This window comes from Phodopus roborovskii, unplaced genomic scaffold (assembly GCF_943737965.1).
Source record: "Phodopus roborovskii unplaced genomic scaffold, PHOROB, whole genome shotgun sequence".
Lineage (NCBI taxonomy): Eukaryota > Metazoa > Chordata > Mammalia > Rodentia > Cricetidae > Phodopus > Phodopus roborovskii.
In genome coordinates this window covers 5,708,059-5,733,080 of record NW_026126682.1, presented here as the reverse complement: position 1 = coordinate 5,733,080, position 25,022 = coordinate 5,708,059, and the positions used below count along the sequence as shown (strand labels likewise).

The 25,022-nt window shown below is 34.5% G+C and overlaps 1 protein-coding gene across 1 annotated transcript in view; it reads right to left on the bottom strand.

Moving 5' to 3' along the window:
• Znf804b (zinc finger protein 804B) overlaps positions 1-25,022 on the bottom strand; it is a 454,512-nt gene that overhangs the window by 80,827 nt on the left and 348,663 nt on the right. The window contains exon 2 of the mRNA XM_051174595.1: positions 14,487-14,630. Coding sequence (XP_051030552.1) covers positions 14,487-14,630 — 144 coding nt within the window. The remainder of the gene's footprint in view (positions 1-14,486; positions 14,631-25,022) is intronic.

Below are 25,022 nucleotides of genomic sequence, written 5' to 3'. Positions count from 1 at the left end.
GTGATGCTCCAAAAGTTCCTTCATTGTACAGGGTTGTTTTGGCTATCCTGGGTCTTTTGTTTTCTGTATAAAATTAACTGTTATCTTTTCAAGGTCAGTGAAAAATTCAGTGGAATTTTGATGGGGATTGCATTGATTCTGTAGATTTCTTTTGGCAAGATTGTTATTTTTACTATATTGACCCTACCTATCTAAGAGAATGGGAGATCTTTCCAGTTTTGGTATCTTCTTTAATTTCTTTCTTTAAAGACACAAAGGTCTTATTATGTATGTCTTTCACTTGTTTGTTAGCATTACCCCAAGATATGTTATATTGTTCGTGGCTATTGTAAAGAGTGATGTTTCTGTGATTTCTTTCTTAGCCCATTTATTGTGTGTATATAGTAAGGCTACTGCTTTTTGTGAGTTAGTCTTGTATCCTGCCACTTTGCTGAAGGTATTTATCAGCTGTAGGTGTTCCGCAATAGAGTTTCTTGGTTCACTTATGTAAACTAAGATATCATCTGCAAATATTGAAAATTTGAATTTTTCCTTTCTAATTTGTATCCCCTTGAACTCCTTTTATTGTCTTTTTGCTCTAGCTAGAACTACAAGTACAACACTGAAAAGGTATGGAGAGAGTAGCCAGCCTTCCTCTTTTTGGACCCATAATTTCTTCATGTGTTCCTCTTTAAAATTTTCCCAAGTCAACTTTGTCTCTAACTATCAATGTTTCCTCTCTTTCTTGGATAGTGATAATATTAATGGTTTTTTCCTATTTTCTACAGTAATACAGGTTCCTGTGGAAGCTTTCACTTCATACTCTCATACTAAAAAGTTGTAGTTCCATCAGTGTATTTTTAAGTTTTTAAAAAGTATTTTGGTGTTGGTAATTTCACTGTATTTTCAGTTCTTTTTAGAATTATGGATAATGGGAACATCAATTTCTACATTCTCTGCATGATGAAGTAAACCTGGATAGATATACTTCTGGTGTAGATTGAATGCACAGTGCACAACACAAATGAGACTAGAATTGTATTCAAAAGATTAAATGAGTGAAGTACTGAATGATGATATTTTGTTGGTTTAGTTGCATGGGATTTACATGACATGAATTAAAGAAATAAAAGAATTTATACTAGACATACTGAACTCCTTTCAATCGATGGTCCTTTTAATGAACATGTGGGACTTTAAGTTAAAAGTTCATCAATACCTATAATATTTTAGTTCTTTTGCTCTAATGACTAAAATTGCATTATCTAAACAATTTTCAACATTTATAGGGTGTCTCTCATTCAGAGAATGCACTTAATAGATCCACACCAGGAGAGAATCAATAAAGATGATAAGACTATCATTAAATTAAAGCAATAGAGGACCAAGGGCTCACAATAAACAGTGCATTTCAATGTAATTAAAATTATTTTTCATTCAGCTTCAATCAGTGATATAGCAATATTATCTCAAAAGAAAACTAGAGTATTAGTTAGAAAAAACTATAAGGTAAGCTACTGAAGTTTATGAGTCCACAGAAAGAAAATAAAATACATGTGTTAAAAAGCCAACTGCTTCTGAATAGTTACACAAGGTCTTTTGTATCTACAGACATACTCAGAATAATGGCCTTAATTTGTGTTCAGAGGTAATGAGAAAATACCAAGCAGAGGTTATGGCATGAGGGATGCAAAATCAACAGAAAATTATTTATTTTTGCTGTTTATTTAGGTCTAAGATTAAAGTAAATGAGAAAAGACTCCATTTATTCAAATTTTATTCATATACCACTTCAGAGCTAACACAGCTTTCAATTTAGTTTCACATTTAATGAAAGAATTCTTCACACAATATTCTTTGGTAATGGCTCTCAAGCCTTCAGTGGAGATTGCAGCATCTGAAATATGCTCTCTCAGCTCTATTGAGAAATCATTCCAGAGACTGCCTAAGTGGATTAAAAGTAATTTTTGTTTGTTTAATCATAACTATAATTCTCAGAGGAAGTAATCATTGACCCTATGTTCTTAGAAACAATCAAAAAGAAAATGTATTGGTCCAGCAATGGAAAGAAGAAAGGAAAGATATAGTGAGGGGAAGAATTAGAGAGAACTATAAGTATAACAACAACAACAACAAAAAAAAAAAACAGTAGAGAAGACAAAGTAATTAAAAACCTGATGATGGTCCTGGATCTCTTCTTTTAGGGATATAGATCTAAAATAGTGAAAGCTGTCACTAGAATGGGGCATTGACTGACATGCATAAAAGCTGTTGGAATTGTAGATCCTCTGATGTATTCTGACAGAATAGATAGAATTTCTTCATGGAGATATTGAACCAGGGAATATGTAGTCTTGTTGATATATGTTACATCATAGAGATAAGTTATACTTTTTTACTTATTACTATTTGTGATTGTATATTTGTGCTTGTGTGTTCATATATGAGTACATATGTGTGTGTGTATGAGTGTGTGTGTGTTTGTACACATGTAGAAGTCAGAGGATAGCAGAGATTAATTCTTTCTTTCCATTGTGGGTTCCACAGATTGAACTAAAGTCATCAGTCTTGTGTGGCAAGTGCTTTAGCCTGCTATGCTAAAAATATTAAATTATGTCTGGAACCAAAAAGAATAAAAATGAGAGGAAATGACTTTTTGTTTACTAGCAAAACTACATACTACCATTTTTTTGTGTGTGTGGTTTTCAAAAACATAGAGGCTGGAAGTCAACTATATAGTAGTATGAATGATTACCATTTGTATTATGTTAAAGTAAAAAGAGCCAAAATTTCACCAATGCACAAAGAAAAAGGTAGGCCAACCATTGCTATTTCAAATTATAATTAATGATGAAAAGTTAAGTACTACAAAATAGTTTAGGAAAGCATTTACTGTCTAAACCATAGGTAAAATCATAAACACATATCAGGATAAAACATACAGTTGAAAAATTAGAATGTTATTTTAATTGAAAAAAAAATCTCAGAATGCTATTGTGACAGACACAAATGCACAAGAAAAAGGTAGGCCAACCATTGCTATTTCAAATTATAATTAATGATGAAAAGTTAAGTACTACAAAATAGTTTAGGAAAGCATTTACTGTCTAAACCATAGGTAAAATCATAAACCTTCCATGAAGATACACACATATCAGGATAAAACATACAGTTGAAAAATTAGAATGTTATTTTAATTGAAAAAAAAAATCTCAGAATGCTATTGTGACAGACACAAATGCACAAAGAAAAAGGTAGGCCAACCATTGCTATTTCAAATTATAATTAATGATGAAAAGTTAAGTACTACAAAATAGTTTAGGAAAGCATTTACTGTCTAAACCATAGGTAAAATCATAAACCTTCCATGCAGATACACACATATCATAGGATAAAACATACAGTTGAAAAATTAGAATGTTATTTTAATTGAAAAAAATAAATCTCAGAATGCTATTGTGACAGACAGAGACATTAGAAATGATGGACACACAGGAATTGTAGAATATTAATTCTAGAAGTTCAAATTAAAAATAAAACAGTTTTGACAGCAACTCATATGAAAGAACACTAATACTGGGAATTTGTATTTTACCTAAAGTGTCCTGAAATACTTTCCTACAGAATAACAGCTATTTGGATAGTACATTTCTTAGACCCATTAAATGAAAAGAATATAGACTTTAATGGCCACTTCCAAAGACCAATATATAAAGCCAAGCACAGACATAAAGATTAAGTGAGTGAACAGAATTAATAGGCCTATACTAAAAATGTTTGGGAAGTTAAAGCAAGAGGGTTGTAATGTGTTTGACACTAACTAGTCTACAGACAAGCATGAGCTAAAGTTTTGATAATGAACACAGGATTTTGCCTGCAACCAATTGTCACCCTAGTATTGCCCACAGGGGAAGTTAAGACATAAGAAGAACTCATATGTAGGTGCTTAAAGCTTAGATAAGTTCAAGGTTGTGTGTGTGTGTGTGTGTGTGTGTGTGTGTGTGTGTGTGTGTGTGTGTGTATGTGTACATATATATATATATATATATATATATATATATATATATATATATATTTTCCTGCTGACCCAGATGACAAACTGTCTCATCTATATCATTTTTTAGGTTATAGAAAAAATGAGGTAAGTCTTTTTATTTTCAGTTCTTGGCTTAACATCTTTGCCTTTTAATTAAATTCTTCACTGAAACCACAAGCTAAAATTGTTGGTTTTTTTCAAAGGAAATAAGAGATTGTTTATTCATTTATTATTTTTTAACCTTTTTTATTTAATATATTTTATTTTACATATGATTACTGTTCCCTCTTCCTTCCATCCTCCCAATCTCCCCACCACACCCCATCACACCCCCATCCACTCCCCAGGGAGGGTGAGGCCTTCCATGAGGAATAATCAAAATATGTCAAATCATTTGGGGTACAGCCTAGTTTTTTATTTGTATTTATTTACTTATTTTTACCAAACAGAACTCCCTACACATGTCATTTTTATTTCATTTTTAAATAACATGAATAGCTTAATAGCCTATATTTTATTGGATATGTTTTCTGTTTTTACACACACACACACACACACACACACACACACACACACACACAGTGTGATTAGCTCAAAGGAAAGTGAAGATCTATGAAGTTTATATCTTTAGTTTTATTTTCTTTTTTACTTCATTTCAGCCTTTTGGAAAAATAACTGCCTAAAAGCAGACACTAATCCAATATTTGTTATGGAAAAATCATAGAAAATCTACAAGTTTCCAGAAAGAAAAGTTAAGAATTTAAAATGCTGAGTAAATTCTCAACATGAACAATAAAAACTGCAAACCACTGGAAAAATAAATAAAAGTTCACATTCCCAATAATAAACAAAACTTTAAAAATATTTAAGAAAAAGCTAGAAGAGAATTCACATAAAATATAGGCATTAAACCAATTTAGTCTCTATCACATTATTCTATGTAACATAATTTAGCCATTGTCTTTTTACTGTTTACATTATTGTATACTTTTATAAAAAGTTGTATGTATCAATATTTGAGAGTGCTCTGACTTTTTTCTTGTTTGATTTGGTTTTTCCAAACAGGGTTTCTCTGTATTGCTTTGGAGCTTGTCCTGAAACTAGTTTTGTAGACCAGGTTGGCCTCAAACTCAGAGGCCTGCCTCTGCGTCCAGAGTGCTGGGATAAAAAGGTGTGTGCCACCAAACCTCAGCTGATTTTCTTCTTAAAACACAAACCAAAAGGAAGACTTGAGAAGCAAATTTGGGATTTAAAATATTTGATAAATAGCTAAAAGTAGAATAACTATTGAAATAGAATGCTCATATCCAATTTTCCCCTCTTATCTATACTGTGTATCACCAGCCATTTTTCATGCTTTTTTAGGTTGTTTTAAATTCCTACAAAGTTGTGTTTAGTTGAGAACTGTTGATGTAAATCATCTGTTCCCATTGAATCTGCCACTGACATTCTCTAGAACAAATCATATTCTTGTCTCTTACTATCTATCACTTCTGTCTTTGAGTCTCAAGGACTTAATAATGAGCATCTGACTGCAGAGCCCAGCTCCATTCTTTTCAGACTTAGCCTTCAAGAACTTTTAGATTTACCTTTTTTGAAATCTCAAATATGATGAAATCATTGGATTGCTTAAAATTCCTTGGAGGCTTATATTTCACCATAAAGTTTTCTAAATGTTTTAGGCTGACACATGAATTGTTAGCATTAATATAGACACAAATATTTTCTTAGAGTACAAAAATTTATGCTAATGTCAACTTTTACTCAGTAATTATATATAACTTCAGTTTAGGGTTCTTTGTTGTCCACTTTACTACCTGAAGCAATCATTAATCAATGATGAATAAATATATGGTGCTGAAGAGTGGAATGGCCAACCATAGAAAATCATTTATTTGGCTACACGTTCATATTTAAGATGCACATTAAAATCTCAAACTAGTTTTAATTTTCATTCCCTCAGTGTCTTCAGATGTTTAACAATTTTGAATAATTTCAACTACTTTCATTTCATCTTTTGAGAACTCTTTTCATTTCTGTGCCCCACTTTTTTTGATTGGGTTGTTAATTTGGACTTTTGTATGTTTAGTTTCCTGAGTTCTTTATATGTTATAGATACTAACACTATTAAATAAACAACAGATAAAGGTTTTTCCAAAACTTTGGGTTGCTCCATCACTTTAATTGTGGTGTACTTACTTTGCTGTTACAGAAAACTTTTAATATCATTAGGTCCCATTTAATATGTATTGATCCTAACACATGTGCTCTCAGGGTCCTTTTCAGAAAGTCCCTTTCTGTGGCAATGAGTTTGTACACAATCTGGGTATTTGGGTCTTATGCATGGATTCTTGGTCCATTTGGACTTGAACTTTGTTTGAGGTGAGAAATAAGGATCTAGTTTCATTCTTCTACATGAACTTACGTAGTTTGACCAACACCTTTTATGGAAGATATAGTTGTGTTTTTGTTTTTTCCTTCAATGGGTATTTTTGGCCTCTTTGCTAAAAATAGCATCACATGGCTATAGGAGTGTGAGGTACAGATGGCTAATTTTAAAGAAACAATGGCAAGTTGAAGCATGTTTGTAGGAGAAATGGAACACTTACGGCAGCTGGAGTGAAACTGGTGAAAAGACTGTGAAAATCAGTGAGGAGCGTCCCCAAGGTTAAAAATAGGAGATCGCTTAGAAGTTAAGATTACTTGTTATTGTTGCAGGTGAGCAGCCTTCAGTTCCCAGCACTGACAATAGAGATGCCGAAATATCTGTAACTACAGTTCCAGAGGTCTTGGTACCCTCTTCTTGCCTGTGCCTACTCTGTATGCATATGCTGCATTCAGATCAAATGCTTATACTCATAAAAAGAAAAAAAAACTTTAATGTGATGTGCTAAAAAAATAAAGATACAATACTCTTTGTGTAGGAAGAGTTGGGGAAGTGGGATAAATGTGATAAAACACATAAGAAAACTCTAAGGCCTTATAAAATATTAATTCTACTAAAAATTCTTATTGAATACTGGAATGTGTGTAAGTCACAGTTCTAGAGGCATATTGTCTGCTAGAACCAACAACTGATTTTTGTTTGCAGGGCTAATGACAAGGACAAGTTAGGAGCATCAACAAATTAAAAGCAAAACATGATAACATTATTATTTTCATTCTAAGAGTGTACATAAGTTTTTTCCAGTGTACACAGTTTCTAAGTTATTAAAATAAAATAGAAGAAGCCTGGACTTTTATAGTTATGGCTGATATAAAGTACCAGTAGTTAAAGATGAGGTCTTAAAATCCATGTGCATCGAATAGCTGACTCTGAAGAGCTGTCAAGCTGACTCTGATCACCATGGTTAGTGCCAAAGATGTTAGGAATTAGAAAAATGATAATTCACTCTTTGAACTATGAAGGAAAGGAAAGGTCCTGCTATGAGATGTCTTAAGTCTTGGGACTTCCGTAAAGAGAAGCAGAAAGCTAAAGGTCAGATGAAAGGACTGCAGGTACAGTGATATTCCTCTAGAATACAAAATCACTTGGCACATTTAAGACCAAAATGTACATTTTATATGGATTTTCTTTAAATAGAAAATCATGAGATCAAGAATTATTTTAGCCAATATGAAATTGATATATAGAATAAGTTGAATATGAGCAGAAAGCCAAGATCTGTTTTGTTGTAATTCTTTACAAGTAGAGAATCCAATTGCCACTAGGTAATTAGAAGAATGGATATATACAAAGATACAAACACACACATGTATACTGTATACAAACACACATGTATACATATACACAAACACAGATATACCTACAAATACACACACACACACACACACCACTGGGTCACCATGTTCTACAAGAAATAGGGGTTCATAGTAGTTCATAGAGTGCAAAACATAGAAGAACATTATACTACAACACAAATACAGCGTCTAGATGATTTTTGGTTTGGATAGGAAATGTCTCCCACATGCTTCTGCCATAGGGTAGAATTGGTCACAACAGGTAGAAACTGCTTTGGAAGACCCTAAAAGCTGTAGGAGGTGCAGGGGCTGAGTTTTCATAACCCAGACACATTCCTTATTCTCTCTCTTCTTGACTTTGAACACAATGTCATCTGCTACTTCACATGGTGCCATACCTTCCCTGCCATGGTAGACAGCATCCATTTATAAACTATGTGCCAAAATAAGACCTTTAGCTGTTTCTTGTTAGATATACTAGATCACAACAATCAGAAATGTAACTAATACTCTGACCACAAAATTCACCCAAACTTTGACATTTTCTTTCCACTATAGATCACTTTCAGAAGCATTTAGAGGTAACTTAAATAAAATTGTAGGACATAAACAAGAAATAATTATAAAGAATTGAATGTACAGTGTTATTGGTCAGTCTTTCCCTTGTGGTCAATGTGATAGTGATAGATCTGCTCTAATATTTTACCTGGTGTCAATAGAGAAGGTAAAGAATCCAAAAGAACATTTTAGAAATGAATCATTTTGAGTGTGAATCTAAACCTAACAACTAACAAGTTCCCCTGAGTGAAACTAAATCTTGTGTAAAGCAAAGGGAAATTAGGGGGATTATCATCACATGTGCAGGGTCTGAAAGTGAGTTCCTTGGTGAATACTGAAGGTGTTTAGAGCAATGTACATTGTATATGTTTGTTTTTTAATTTAGAATGATAATACCTCTGGGGCAGAAAAGACTTCTGAATGTGAGGATGTGTGATATTGTTGTGATAGACAAGACAACATTTGCAGCTAATAGTCTTCAAAACAAGAGTATGATCTAAAGAGTGCTCCATGAGGATTTAATTGCTATTGACATGGTAACTGTATTAGTCGCAGTGTTGTGTCATCCCAGTGACTGTGGTTTATACACACATTGGAATTGCTCTTGGAATGAAGCTCATGATTTTTAGGGAATTAAAAGATGTCAGAGGCTACAGATGAAACAACTGGTTGTTTCCTCAAAACCTTAGCTATAAATAGAAAGAGGTTGTCAAAACTAGAGCCTCATTATATTAAAAAATCAGATGTGCTGATGGTGAGTTAAATTTTCCTCTTAAATAATACCTGAATAGCTCAATATTTGATCAAATTATACCAAAAGTATTATTAAGTGATCAACAGAGAAGTATATTTTGTTCTTAAAGCTATATATTTAGCTATATATTTACTTACTTCTGCAAGATAAAATGGGCCTATGGAGAATTAAAGATAATGGCCCAACAGTTAAAAGCACTTACTGTTTTTGTAGAGGACTGAATTCAGTAGCCATCATCTACATAGTAGCTCAAAGCCATCTGTGACATCTATTCATAGGACATCTGATGCTATACCATGCTCTCTGTAGAAACCAGGCACTCACAGGTTACATATACATGCATACAATTAAACCCACGAAGAGTAGAAAATATGTCCATGAATATTATTGTTATAATAAAATAAACAGGTACACAATATTGTCATTTAGACACAGAAAGAATTTAAAATTAAGAAATATCTTAAACTCAGGGAAGGGGAATAATAGAAAGATGAAAGGAGAACTCAAAGGTTATTTTATTTCTAGTTCTGTTCTACTGCTGAGTAACGAATAGATTCTAACTTTGGATTTACTTCTCAAAAAAGAATATCATATTACTGGAAGTTCAACAGCAGAAACGACAAATTTCATCAGAATCCACATGGAAGTAAAACATTGGCAACCGTTCCTATTACTCGGGCCAAAAGTTATTCTTAGTCAGATCCCACCATCATCATAATCACCATGCCTGTCAAGAGTTCTTAATGAAGCAAGAACCAAATGGTTGTATTTAGCTTTGAAATTTAGAGATTTTTTTCCATATTTTATTTTAACTAAGGCTTCATTTTAGGAACAAAAAGCTTCTATCATTTAAAAGAAAATATAAAACTCAGTTTCTTACAAAAGTGAAGTAATTTCCAAAATATTTTGTGCTAACAAAAATCTTTAAAAAGAAGTATTTCCATGCTCTCCCGGAAGCAGACTAGCAAGGTCTACAGTAGATTTAACTATTTTGATGTTTCCAAAAGTGGGCAGCAGGAACAAAATCTTAATTGATTTTGAGCAAAAAGCATTTGTAAAATCTGTGTTTAATTAACTTTCCATGCAATTTCATCCACTTTAAAGTTCAGATAGAAGCTGTCAGTCTCAATAAAACATGCACAAATGAGAGTTGAAATAAATCCATTAAGTGGAGACGCATCCAAGACAGAGAGAAGCTTATGCGCTAAGATGGGCAGGTTCAAAGCCATATGGTGTTCTTTAGAAAAGTGGAGGCCTAGGATGGAATTCTGGGAGATAAGTTTGGAAACAGAGGCAAAAGCCAGATTGTGCGGTTTTGAGTGATGATCTGAACAAGCTTATGCTTTTTAAAATATCAGTGACAGACCACTGGGGAGTGCTGAGAGAAGAAGAAATTGTATGAACATGGAAGATTAATCTGGTCACAACTGGATAAGCTGATTTTGAATAGGGCAAGTACTGGACAAAGGGAGTTTAGGTAGGAGCTCTCATCAACAGCCTGTAATAAGAATTAGAAAAATGAGAATGCAAAATCGAGAGCTGAGTATAAGACATTGAAAATATTACATAAATGAAATTGTTTCAAAGCTAAAGATTCTCACTAGAATGACGGTTATTTGTATTCCTTTGTACCCAACTTCATATCTGCCCCTATGACCTGTTGTAGATTTTCTGTAACACAGAATGTACTGCTTTTAGTTACACGACTCTTTTAAAATATCCTTTCCTTTTAAAAAAAACAATAGATTTGTCCTCTCTTCTTTATAAAATCAGTTTCATGTTTTCTCTTTTGGGTTTTCTAAGCATACAACTAAAGTACTTATTGCATTATAATACTCATTGGATTATCTTCTAAATTAGGCAGCTCGTTCCCTAAAGCTGAGAAAGAAATTCATCCTTTTACATATCCTCCATAGTCTTACATATTAGATACTCTGTAACTGTTTGATGAAAGTGAATGCTGTGGGAAGTTACACATAAGCCTAAAAATATATAGAAGTGAATATATATGAATATATAAATGAAAATATTGAATTGATAGCTGGTTGCTCTAGTAACATCTTTAAAAACCTATAAATGAGTATGAATAAAATGATAGAAAGGAAATTGGTTAGGAAGATTTTTATGCTCCAGGGTATGCTGCATGTTGCCATGCTTCTTACGAGGAACCTAACTTTCTTGTGTTTCTTTGCTATAACTATGTCTTCTGTGCACAGTGTTGTTGCATCTGGAGGCTCAATTTCAGATGCACATACACATGTATATGCCTGTGTAAAGCACAGATCAAGAAAAAATACCACTCTTTATGAGACCTTCCAGTATGTTTTCCTGAATCCCTACTGTATTGCTATTAATACGTAGCCTGAAGACTGCCTGTGTAAAAGCCCTTAACAGTGCAATACTTATAAAATGTTTGTCTGGATCAACACCTTACATTCCATTAAGGAAAAAAGGATGAGAGATCAATTGCATTATCACATTACAACTTCAAATGGAGTAACTGATGTGAACAAACAACTATCAATAGCTATAGAACTCATTCCTAGATAAAACTGATAGTACCTGGACTGACCTATTATAAATGCTATGTTTATGAAGACAACTGCCCATACATTACCTATGTCTTCATGGAAGGATTCATTATTCCCATTGACATATTCCCTCAAAAATAATGCAGAAATCTGAATTTGCCAAGCTTACTATGCTAATTAGAACAACCTGTTTTATGGGAACACAAAAGACTAATGAAAAATATGAGTACACATCATGCTAGGGAAAATATCAAAATATCTCAAATGTATGAAACAGGCTGTAATGAGTAAATATTAAATAAATAGCAAAAGGAATATAGATTAAATATTTTTAAATGAATGTTAACATGTAGTGGGATATTCACTTTGTCTCCTTCTGTGGCACTGACCACGCCCATTGGGGATGGAGCCAGGGGCAGAAATGACCTGGGGAACTAGGTCTGAGGAGGAGCAGGGTAACTCTCTGGCAAGATACACGGGGACAGGTGGAATTCCGGAGGCATTCTTGGAAGCAGAACCTGATGGTGTTCACCTGTCTATTTTGTGAGTTATTTCTCCCTGAATAAACATCTGTTCAGCCTAATTGTTTATCCAGATCTTTATGAAACCGCGATAATAACTCAGTCACAAAAGGACAAACATTGTATGTACTCACTCATATATGGATATTAGACCTAAAGCAAACCACACTTCCAGAGATGCTAGGAAGCAACAAGGACTCTAAGAGAGACATACATGGTCCCCCAGAGAAGGGAAACTGGACAAGAGCTCCTGAATAAATTGGGAGCATGGGGGAAGGGAGTTAAGGGAAACAGAAGCAGAAAAGAGGAGGGGAGAGGAGAACATGCGGGAGCAGGAAGATTGATTCAGAGGAAAATGACAGAAGAGCATGAAAAGCGGTACCTTAATAGAGGGAGCCATTATGGGTTTTAAGAGATTTCTGACACTAGGGAAATGCCCAGAGATCTACAAGGATTACCCCCAACTAACTATGTAAGCAATAGTGGAAAAACTACCTTAATTGCCCTTCCCCTATAATGAAATCAATGACTACATCTTAGGCCATCCTAGAGCATTCATCTAGTAGCTGATGTAAACAGAAGCAGACACCCACAGATAAACATTAAGCCAAACCACGGGAATCCAGTTGCAGAAAGAGAGGAATGATGCCAAAAAGGTTCAAGACCAGGCTGGAGAAGTCCACAGAGACAGCTGACCTGAACAACTGGGAGCTCATGGTTGCCGGACTGATAGTTGGGAATCAGCATAGGACCGACCCAGACCCCTTGAATGTAGGTGTCAGGAGGACTGGGCAGTCTATGGAGCCTCTGGTAGTGGATCAGTATTTATCCCTAGTGTATAAATTTACTTTGAGAGCCCATTCCACATAGAGGGATACTCTCTCAGCCTAGACACATGGGGGAGGGCCTAGTTCCTGCTCAAATGATGTGACAGATTTGAAGGCTTCACTGTCCCTGGGAAGCAGATAGGAGTTAGGGGACCAGTGGGGGGCAGGGGAGGAGGGGAGGGAGAGGGAAATGGGGTGACTCGTAAAACAAGATTGTAACATAAATTTTAAAAAAAATGTAAATAATAAATAAATAAATAAAGTGACCCATGGAGCAAAAAGAAAAACAATTGTGAAAAGTAGATACTTTTGCATACTGATTTCAGAGTACCTAAACAATTTCAGAGACTATTAGAGAAACAAACTAAATCAATGATATTTCAATAATGATAACACATATTTTTAAAAATAATTATGCATGATGAAACAGTTTGAGTTAATATTATATGCTATTCTGAGTTTTCTTCAAACTTGTATAACAATATGGAACAAGGAGAGTATGGTGGTATGAAAGAAACAAAAATGAATAGTGGAATTTCAATAGGCACAAGATTTAGTTTAATACATGTTTGAATTTTTTATGCTTTCAAGTACAAGTTCTAGTGACCTATATCAGAATTACCAAATTGGAATACTGAAGAAGATTCCATTAATCAGTATTATCAACTGATTCCAAGGTGCTTATGATATACACTAGGGCTGGACATTATAACCCTGAAAGTCATGCCATTGATTGTTCTATGTCAGATAATACAACATTTACATGTATACATCCTGTGCATCAGGATAGAAGCTTTAATATGACCATCCTTGGATTTCTCAAGGTCACGTAGGTAGTATTTATCCCACAAATGAGAGAAAAGATTTCATCTCAATTTATTTGAATAAATATTTTGTTTACAGAGTACACAAAATTTACCCAGACTTACAATGTGTTAGCCCCATTTACCACTATAACTCTTAGTAATAATCATTTGTCTATAGCAATTTTCTTGGTTACAGGAATGTTGCAATCATAGCTTTTAAGTTGACTATATCTCCATACCTTATCCAGCGAGGGAAACATCTATCAAGAACATAATTTTATTGTATTAATTTGTTTTCAAGTCTAGTATTTTCAGGTACACAATGTAATGTTTGAAGGAGACAAACAAAGAAACAAAAAACACAGGAAGGATTATATCAGATGTGCCATGTATTCTGTCTGTGAACTAATCAGGGATTTTACTTCTGCCATTAGCTACTTAAGTTACTTTGAAAGTGACACTATTTTTACCCAGTAAAAATGTGTATATCATATACATTACATAACTCACTGCTCTTAGGCTATCTCTAGGTTCAGTTATAACTTTATGATACTTCTAGGAAAATATGACTTCACCTAACATTTGAAAAGAAAACTACCTTTCACAGAAAACGAACATAAAATTATCTCACCTCCGAGTCTTAGGTGACAATAAATAAGGCTAAATCCTTGCAATTCTGCTCTAAAGTTATAAATCTTGGAGGAGTAAGGAATTTTTTCCCACTTTGTCTTACCTGCTTATGAGCATGGTCGTAAGAATTAATATGATTGTCAAACTCCTGGTGTTTGTGATACTGCTTGTCACATAATTCACAGTAAAAGTTTGCTTTTGCATCTTCCAGAGCCTTTGTTGTGGACTTCTCCTTTTCTGCAAAATCCTTTTAAAAAAGGCAAAAGTGTCAGTTAAAATTTTCTCTGGTTGAAGGCAGTTTTCATCTTAAAGAAGTTATTATTTTTTTTTATTATGCCAAAAATAAAATGCTGAGATTCCAGATCTACTAAAAGTCCAGTGTAGCATCATTGATAACATATCAGTGGACATAGGGGCTCTCCAAAAGTAGTCCTCTGGTTACTGTTACAGCCTGGATATTACTCATTCTTTCTCTGGTTATACAATCCAAGTTGTAATTCCGCCTATCATTAAACACATCCATGGCCATTTCTGATTTATCTCCATCATAACTTTCTTCCTCTCACATACATATTATATTTTTGTGTTCATACAATTCCTAGGTTCACCCACCAATCAACTTATACTGATCATATTCCCAGGAATTTCTCTAGTCACTCTATTTCCAAAGCCTAATACATATACAGTCATAGATAGCAACCCAATGTCTTCTAAAGCTTTAGTGCCTGTTAGATCCCACTTTTATATTTATTTCATGTGTTTCAAAACCATTATCTTTATAAGTTTTATGATATTTCACCTCTTATAGTCTGGAATATATCATTTCTCTAATTAAAATATTTTTAAATTATCTTGCTGCATATATAGTGATAATGATGGACACAATGTTGTATTCATTTATAGATATAGTATCCAATATTCACAGACATCACTCATAATCATCACATAAGTAGATAGTGAAGTGATATAAACTAAACAATCTATGCCTTGCTCCCTTGGTCATAAGCAAGAGTGATTTGCTCTCTCCCTTTTCATTTATCCACACTATGTTGTGACACTTCCTTTCTATTTTCCATCATCAGATTTATTCTTGTGTCTGACTATATAACCAAGCATAGCATATTTTTACATGCTTATTGGTTCAATGAATTCAAGAAACCACTTTATTAATTCAGTGTCTGTATGCCTATACTGTTAAACAACAGTGCATGGCCTAGAAACAGGTACACATATAGTATGTATTCCTTAAGTTAATGGATAATGGAAACACATATATGCCCTCTGCCTTATTTCTTTACTTAAAATGCTCTCAAATTCATTCATTGTCTACATGGCAATAGGGATGAATACAATGATAATAATCATTTTATAGGTATATCATCCAGTGTTTATAGATGTCACAACCAAATAAGAATCTGGCAAAGAGATTTCAACTAAACAATCTATGGCTATCTTTCTTGTTAGTAATCACCATACACATGATTAAAATCTAAGTACTGTTGGGAGTCAAGCAGTCTAGTGTTGGATCAACATATGACTATCTGTCCAAAAGTGTCCTTGGGTCAAGCTACATGTGTAAATGGACCTCAATTAGCAAGGGACAGTAATCCATGGGTCACTGAAGAAATTTGCAAAATTCATGCAGCTTGCAGGACTTTTCTCTCTCATTATATTGATGATTATTTGGGTGAATTCAGTTTTACTTTGTCAGTTACATATACAAACAAGTAATTTTCCATGGAAATTCTGTTCCTCTTAAACATTTCCTCTTAAGTTTTGACAAGGAGCAATGTTTCTCAAATCTCTTATCTGGAATTGCTCACTGCAACTCCTAAATCTGAGAGTTTTTCTGACTCAATACAGGCAGTTAGGTATATATGAGAAAACAACACTTAGAACATCAACCATGTCTTACAGTTCTGGAAAGGAGAGTAGAGTATGCATACACAGAATAGGGAAAAGTCTCAGGAATGCACATAGTGCCAATTGTTTAGAGTAAGTTCCCTCGATATCAAGTATTGAATCAATGGTAGGATCTTGTATTTTCCAATAGGAAAAAAATGCAATGTAAAATATGGGATGAGTAGATCTATCTTTTCCATACATAGGAGCTTATATTGGTGGAAGAAGTATGGTATAATGAAATGGGAAAAGAGGGCCATATTAAATCTTACTTTTACAGAGAGATTGAGACAGGTTACTCTGATGAAAATGGAACTGTATAAAAATATATCTTGGAGACATGAAAAGTTTATCTGGGTTTGAACATTGTTGTCCTCAGAGCATTGTACCCATTTCTATTAATTAATTATAACTTTGTAACCTCAAGTACCTACCAGCTGAGGTAAATCCTGGGAGAGCAGTATGTGTCTGGCTCAATATTTAGTTAAGGCCTGAAAAAGTGTTGAACTCTATGTCTACAATAATATTATACAGGTGATAGCAAGGTATTCTGGGAAGCACAATGGGGCCTTTCATAATGATCACGATATATTCCTTAAATTGTGATGTATTTCTTAAAGTTAAAAGTAGAACCCAATAATAAAACTGTTTATGTAATAATGCTGGCAAGAAAATCTCTGTTTAAGTATAAAGATGGCCTGAGCTATTCTGGGCTATTTGAGTGCAAGACTACTATTGGTCAGAAGTTTTCCTTGTGCCAGTGCCCCTTGCCCACATCAGAACCTGGACCCTAGCCAAGGCTAGACCCTGGCAAAATAAAAAAGATAAATTGAATGATCACAAAGAATAAGGGCCTGATCAGCCTTAATAAACAGGAAGAATAAATCAAATGCCTGGATTATCTTTCTCAGAAAACAGAAAAATTGGAGTATACTCAAAGCTAATATAGGATAGAAGCCTACTGGATAGACTTTGTTCAATAAAGAAATCATAGACTATAGCTTGTGTACAAAAGCCCAATTGTTCCAAGAGCCAGGATAATGGCCTGTGGGTGTGGCCACTGGTGATAAGTGACACAGAGGATGGCTTTAAAGTAGTGATAATCCTCTTGAATTAGTGAAACTTTTATTATCATGCAGTCATTGCCATTGCTTTTCTCCTTCCTCTTTCTAAGAATTACTTTAGGATAATCATAGTTATTATGACATTAGAACAACAGCCTTTTCCTTTAGCATTGGTCCATTTCATAAAAGTACCTCAATCTCAAGAAGCAGAGAGAGAAATGACAAAATTAATGGTTGAACTATGGCACACATGTATTTTGTACTAGTTTAGACTGTATAGAGGGTGGTAATTTAACTGCCAGCAACACTCCTTTAGTTAACTCCGGTATTTTCTTCTTAACCTATTTCTAAAACTCCTTTAATTATCTATCATACTGCATTTACTTTGGTGCCAGATTTAATAATTTAAAGCTATCTTAAAGAATTAAAACCATATGGCATTTATTGGGGATGCTTACATCTGAAAATATCACTGGACCAAATTAAACATCACATTATTTGCTTTATTGAGATTCCAACATATGATGCAAAAACTTTAATCTTCTTCATCACTATAGTTCTAAATATACTACTTGGGTCCTTTTTTTGGAAGAGAGGAAAAATGAATAGGGGGAGTTACTGTTTTTGTTACAAAGCACACAAATACACTTCATATTCAAGTGGGTCTAACAAAGCCCGAGGTAAAAATGTACAGCTATCTATCATCAAGAGTTTAGGGAACTTAAATGGGGAAACTGTAGCAGGAGGTAGAAATCATTGACTGATGAAGAGAAAGACAAGGAAAGGAAGCAAGGGGGTAAAATACAGAAAACAAGAGGGGTACTTTAAGAATAATTACAAACATGATAATTTAGATAACCGGTAGCTAGGCAGTAAAGGCTGCTTTGTACACACTTGTGGTTTGATGACTCAACTACCCAGTGTTCCTCAGGCCTTTTCTAACAGGTGAAATTAGTCTATCTAACAATATGGAGCTGAGTTTAGCACTATGTACTAGAAAGCTGGTGGATAAAATCTCATGCTAGAAGATTTCCTTGCATCAAACCCATCATTTAGTAAGTAAATCATTAACATCCAGCATGTATATGCCTTGTGTCAAATCAAAGCCCTATGAATAGTAAACCTGAAGATAATGTTTACTGGTTCATCCTCATTCATCAACCCAATCATCTACTCATACTTTCACACAGCTAGTATTCATACTACATATTCACACATCTACTCTTATTGGGAAACTTCCAAGTGTCAAATTTTCACAAGTTTTATAGTCCCTTACCCTTTATACTGTAGTAGCTAAAAACATAAATTCAGGTGGTGGTGGCCCATAACTTTATTCCCAGCACTGGGGAGGCAGAGGCAGACTGATCTTTGTGAGTTTCAGGCCAGCCTAGTCTACAGAGTGAGTTCTAGGACAGCCTGGACTATGTAGAGAAATTCTTAATTGAAAAACAAACAAACAAAGATAAATTAGAGGTCAGTGATAATTGCCTGTTACTAGTGGCTTATCTGTTTTGTTGTAATTAGGAATAAATGACAATAATAGGAGATACTGAATGAGTCTCTTTTTCTATATTTCTGTCTTTCTCTCCTCATTAAATATTTGGTAATCAGGCAATAACGTTTTTCTTAATGTAATTTTACTGATCTAATAGCCCTGATGGATTGCTTTTACTTTCTACAATCTATACATATATTTGAACATACAGAATAAATATAAAAGTAGTAAAATTAACAACCTGTTCTCAGTATCAATAAATTTTAAAAATTAAAATGAATAAAATAAGAAGTACAAATAAACCCTTGATTGATAGTTACTCATTGTCATATAGATTATAGTGAAGGATAGTTCTGGAGCTGGGAGCATAAAGCATTATTAATTACCTGTTTATCATTTTCAATGATTCATTAAAAGTTTGATAATTGACTACAATGCAAATATGATAGCTTGCTTAACAAGTTATTTTAAAATATTAGGTAATGATCATTCAGTAATAATTATGAATAGGTACAAGGAGTGAATACATTATTTTTGATACCAATAATTTTATAGTCACTCATATACTATGCATGCCTGTAAACTGGCAGATAGTGTAACATAGTATTACATTTAAATAGAACAGTAAATATTTACTATCAAATTACTGCAATTATCACAATGATTACTGCCCACTAAAACTACAAAGTGCCTCTTGTAAACTAGAATTGTGCAAGCACTGTATACTTTTCTATTAATCTTTGTGGGAAACTATGATCTATGGTTGTCTCATTAAGCATTTGAAGGTAGAGGGAAAACCCTTGACCCTGAACATATTGCAGAGCCTAGAATTAGGCTCAGGTCTGATGACTTAAGAGCTATTAATGCCTGTGCTCACAGCTGCCCCAATGACCTTGTCACCAGCCAGCTGCCACATATGCCCAAAGTCCCATTTAACTGGCTGTGAGTATGGGCCAAGATTGTAAAAGGAAAAAAGAGCAAATTCATTGCTGACTTTACATGTTGATATATGTGAGGATGCAATTCTGAATTCATACTGAATAAAAATCTGCATTGGAGTCTCCATTATTATGTAATTCATTGCTTTAACAATTCTAATATTCTATAGCATATCTTATTGGTCCCCAAAATACATGTTCTCTCTGTTGCAAATAAGTAAATATTGCTGATTGATAAAAAATTTTGCCCCTATTTCTTCTTGCAGCTTGTTACAACCTGAATAATGGAAAACACACTTTCTGTGATTATTTATTTCATATTACTCATACAGAGAAAGTAATTTAGTCTTTGAAAAGTGAGAACCTTGAATGGCAACCTGTGCCTTAAAATAGTTCAAGTACTGAAGATTTCATTGTTCCCAGAATGAATTAGGGGGAATAAGAAAAGCAGTTAGCAAGACTGATGTGAGGGAAAATGTTATAATGTTTGTACTTAGTACACTGCAGCACTAATATGGAATGAGGGCATGAAGCACTGATGGGAAATGCCATTATGTATATATGTTTGTCATATTGGTTAATGAATAAAGCACTGTTGGCCAATAGTAAAGGAAGATAGGAAGACTAGGAGACAAGGAGGAAAGAGAAAGTAGTAAGAAGGAGTCAAGATGGAGCATCTGGAGAGATTAGGACTTCAGCCGGCTGTCTGGTAAGAGCACGTGGAAATATTAGATTAACAGAAATGGGTTAATACTGAAGACAGAGCTAGCCGATAAGAAACTAGTAACTGGCCAACAGCATTATATCAAATACAGAGTCTCTGTGTGTTATTTGGGGCTGGCGCAGCGGCAGGACAAGACCAGCAGCGGGCAGAAAAACCTTACTCTTTACATATGGCACCCATATGGCTAATAAGAACGTCCACTTAAAATCTAACAAAAGCTTAAAAAAAGGGTTTTAGAAACAAACAAACAACAACAACAACAACAACAAAAAAAAAAACAGAAACAAACAAAGGTTTCTTGGTAGCAGCATTTTTCTCAGTTGGATTCTGTTTTGCAAGAGACACACAAAGGTTTCCCCGGCTCCTTTAAGGGAGGTTTCCTGACTCAGCATAAGCGGCTAAAAACTGCACAGCTTTCAAAAAGCACTACTAACAATTTATTGGTGTGTAAGAGAGCTGGCAATGGCAGTGACCAAAGCCGGCAGTATGCTGCTGGATGGCAGTGCAAATCAAGGCAGTGAACACAGCTCTCAGTGTTGGTGGTAAAAAACCTGCTGCCATCTTTGATAAACTGCAGGAGAAACAACTATCACTTTCATTTTAGCAATGTTGTTGTTTACCAGATAAAAGACTCGTGGCCAGAAAAAGATAAAGATTTACAGTAAAGACAGATTCATGTTAAGAAAAAGCACTAAAGGTTTACAGTGTGGTCTAAAATATATGTAGGCTTGGGAGAGAAAAGAAATAAAATGGTTTTGAAAAGACAAAGAGGAACTGGGTGTGGTGGCACATGCCTTCAATCCCAGCACGCAGGGGACGGAGGCAAGCAGATCTCTGTGATTTCCAAGTAAACCTGGAATGCAGAGTGAATTCCAGGACAGATAAGAGTTACACAGAGAAAACCTGTCTCAAAAAATAAAAAATAGAAAGTAAAAGAAACAGAGTAATAATAAAGCCACATAAAGATGAAAAGCTCAGAGAGAATCTGGTTACGGTATGGGGTTATATTGTCTTTGTATCTTTTGACTGCTGAGGAAATAACAACTGTTAAATGGTGCTGGATCAATCTAATTTATATATTTTAAAAATGCTTTGACTCCAAAATTTAAGTCTAAAAACAAGTTACTGGGGAAAAGGATTTCCATTTTTGTTTCCACAGAAAATGAAAAGCTATGGATTCCTTCCAGACTACTGTGGTTTGATCAAGCCAGACTCCCTGAAACAGAGTTCCTGGTGATCCAACATTCAAAACAGCTTGGACAAGGCAGCCTTGCAGACTACAGCCAGGATATCTGTGTCTTCTTAGGATCACTCATGACAGTGCCACCTATCAGCAGGAAGCAGTTTAGAAAGAACAGCTCCCAAATTCCCAAATATGGTTTATAAATATTTCTTTTCATTTAAATGGGCTTGGTTATAAATGGTTAATGAATATAACCAATATTTTTAAAGGTAAAAAGGGGATTATAATATAGATATGAATATTTTGTTTTGTAATGGATTTTCATTTATTGATACACTTTAAGGTCAATTTTGTGATGTGTATATTTCTCATTTTGTTTAGGTATTGTGTTTATATAGCTCATTTAGAAATGTAATGTATAATGTAGTATAGATTATAGATAGTACCTATGATAGTCAGATCTTATAGTTAAGATTTCTAGATATACAAACATGTATTTGAGATAAATAGGCATTCTTCAAACCTTTCAAAGACCCACAGAGTATGGCACTTAAAATGGTTTAGGGTTTTTCTTGACATTGAGACTTAAATGCTCCTGGCAACACCACCTGTGTCAGAAAGGAAGATGGATATCAAAGAAAGGAGTTATGAAGTTTGCTCCCAATATGGAAACACTCACTAGCCATTTGGAAAAGATACTGCTCTTGTCTGGACTGTTTGACTTTGTGATGTATAAACTGGACATGCAGGACCCACAGAAAAGTGACTGCTATTTCAAGATGGACATTGCTACAGAGTTCCTGCTTCTTGGAAGAGTCTGCCAGATAGTCTGCAGGACACAGAGAAAAGTGACTGACAAACTGCCAATAAAAGAAGACAGTTTAAAGTTTCCTGCTTTACTGAAGAGTCTGCCAGACACACTATGGTCTATGGGCTTAAGGTGGAATATAACAAAAAACTTCAGGTGACTCTCCAGGCAGTGAATTGTCTCTGTCATTTCTAGAGTTTATATAGTATCCTTCTGTGGTCTTAGAAGGAGTTGAAGACATAGTTAGGGTTATAGTTTTCCTTAGTTAGGATTAAAGATAAGTTACATATAGGTCTTTAGACTCACAAAGATGGAATAGATGATGGAATATTTTCTTAAATCTTGCTAAATGTTAATGGGCTAAATATTATTAACTATGATTCTTTCTTGATAATTGTTGTCTTATATATTTTACAATGTTAAGGTTAAAACCCTTCTTTTTATTTAGACAGAAAAGAGGAGATGATGGGAGATGCCATTATGTATATATATTTGTTATATTGTTTAATGAATAATGCACTGTTGGCCAATAGGAAAGGAAGATAGGAGGGACTAGGAGACAAGGAGGAAAGAGAAAGTAGTAAGGAGGAGTCAAGATGGAGAATCTGGAGAGAATAGGACTTCAGCCGGCTGTCTGGTAAGAGCACATGGAAATATTAGATTAACAGAAATGGGTTAATACTGAAGACAGAGCTAGCTGATAAGAAACTAGTAACTGGCCAACAGCATTATATCAAATACAGTCTCTGTGTGTTATTTGGGGCTGGCGCAACGGCAGGACAAGAAGAGCAGCGGGCAGAAAAACCTTACTCCTTACAAAGCAGCACTCCAGTCTATGACATAGCATAACCTAAACATCTAATGTCAAAATATCCTTAGAGTTAGGAGATCTTGTCATTTGAGAAAGCACAGGAGTTGGAGTAGCTCCCAAAAGTTACCCTTTCAGAAGAGAAGTTTACATTCACAAAAGGAATTCCCATGTGTGTGTCTACCTTTCTGCACCTAGAAAAGAAGAATGAATTTAAGTCACCATTTACTCTCTTTGTGTGTGTCAGTGAGTATGGTGTGTGTGCATGTGTGTGAAGCATATGTGCAACTTGTACAGAGACCCTTTGAGAACTCTGGTTGCCTTTCTCTATTACTGCCAAGTTCTTCCCTTCAGAAAGGGTTGCTCCCTGAATTTGGAGCCAGCTGTCTTCCCTCCTTCACCTAAGCTACACAAGCTGTCCATCAAGTTCCAGAAACTACCCTGTCTCTGTGCCACACAGCACTGGCCATGGATTGGATCGTGCTCCAAACTCAGATTCTCATGTGTGACAGCAAGTGCTTTGTCTACTTAACCATCTCCCAAGCCTGCCATCTCTCCAGTACAACATCCCTTCAGCCATAGGCTGTTAATAAAAAATAAGGAATCATTTCTGTACTAAAATCCATAAAATCTTTGAGTGTTTTTTTTGTTTGTTTGTTTTTTTGGTTTTTGGTTTTTTTTTTTTATTTGGTATTTATTCAGAACTTCCCCATGAATGTCTTCCTTTATTTAAGAGAAGGTGGTGTTTAAATCTAAAATCTAAGAAAACTTCTGGAGCTTGACTATAAAAACTTACTGTCTAGATTCTCTATACCATAGAGCACATATTACATAAAAGTTCTTTGTGCTTTTCTTTTATTAATCTGTCTTTTGTTTTACCACATGACAGGTAGTAATTTAGTGAAATATAGTCAGACTTTCTTTTGTGGTATGGCCAGCTCCTCAAAACTAACACTGAGGTTTAGTGTTAACTATGAAAGCTTGGCATTTAGCTTAAGCATGTTCCCAGCCAACTCTTATAACTTAAATTAACCAGTTTCTAATAGTCTACATTTTACCATGTGGATTTTTAACCTCTCTTCCATGTCCAGCTTTCTGCATATTTTTCTGGCATCTCTTAAGTGCCTAGATTTGAACTCTCTGAACTCCTCTCTCTGCCTGGAAGTCTGGCTGGTAACTCCACCTAGCTATTCACTCTTCAGCTTTTATTACACCAGTCACAGCAACACATCTTCATACAGTGTACAAATATCCCACAACATTTCCTCCTTTTTGTATAAATAAAAAGTAAGGTTTTATCTCTATACAGTAAAACTATATATAATAAGAGCAATTATCTCAAATAAGTATTACAATTACAATGTCTATATGTGTTTGGCAAATTCTAAGAAATTATTGTCTATCCTATCTTGATGAGTCCAAAGTTTTATTCTTAATAGTTGTTTTATGGTGTGAAGATTTGTCATTGTGATTGGTTTAATAAAAAGTTGAATGACCAATAGGTAGGCAGGAGATGTTAGGCAGGATTTATGGACAGAGAAAAGAACTCAGATGGTTAGAATGAAGGCATGCAGGAGATACTACCAAGACAGAGAATAAGTTAGACATACAGAATGAAGAAGTAAAAAATAAACAACAACAAAAAACATGTAGACCATACATTAGTATAATCAGTTTAAGTTTAAGTTATAAAGGCTAGTGGGACATGCCTAAAATA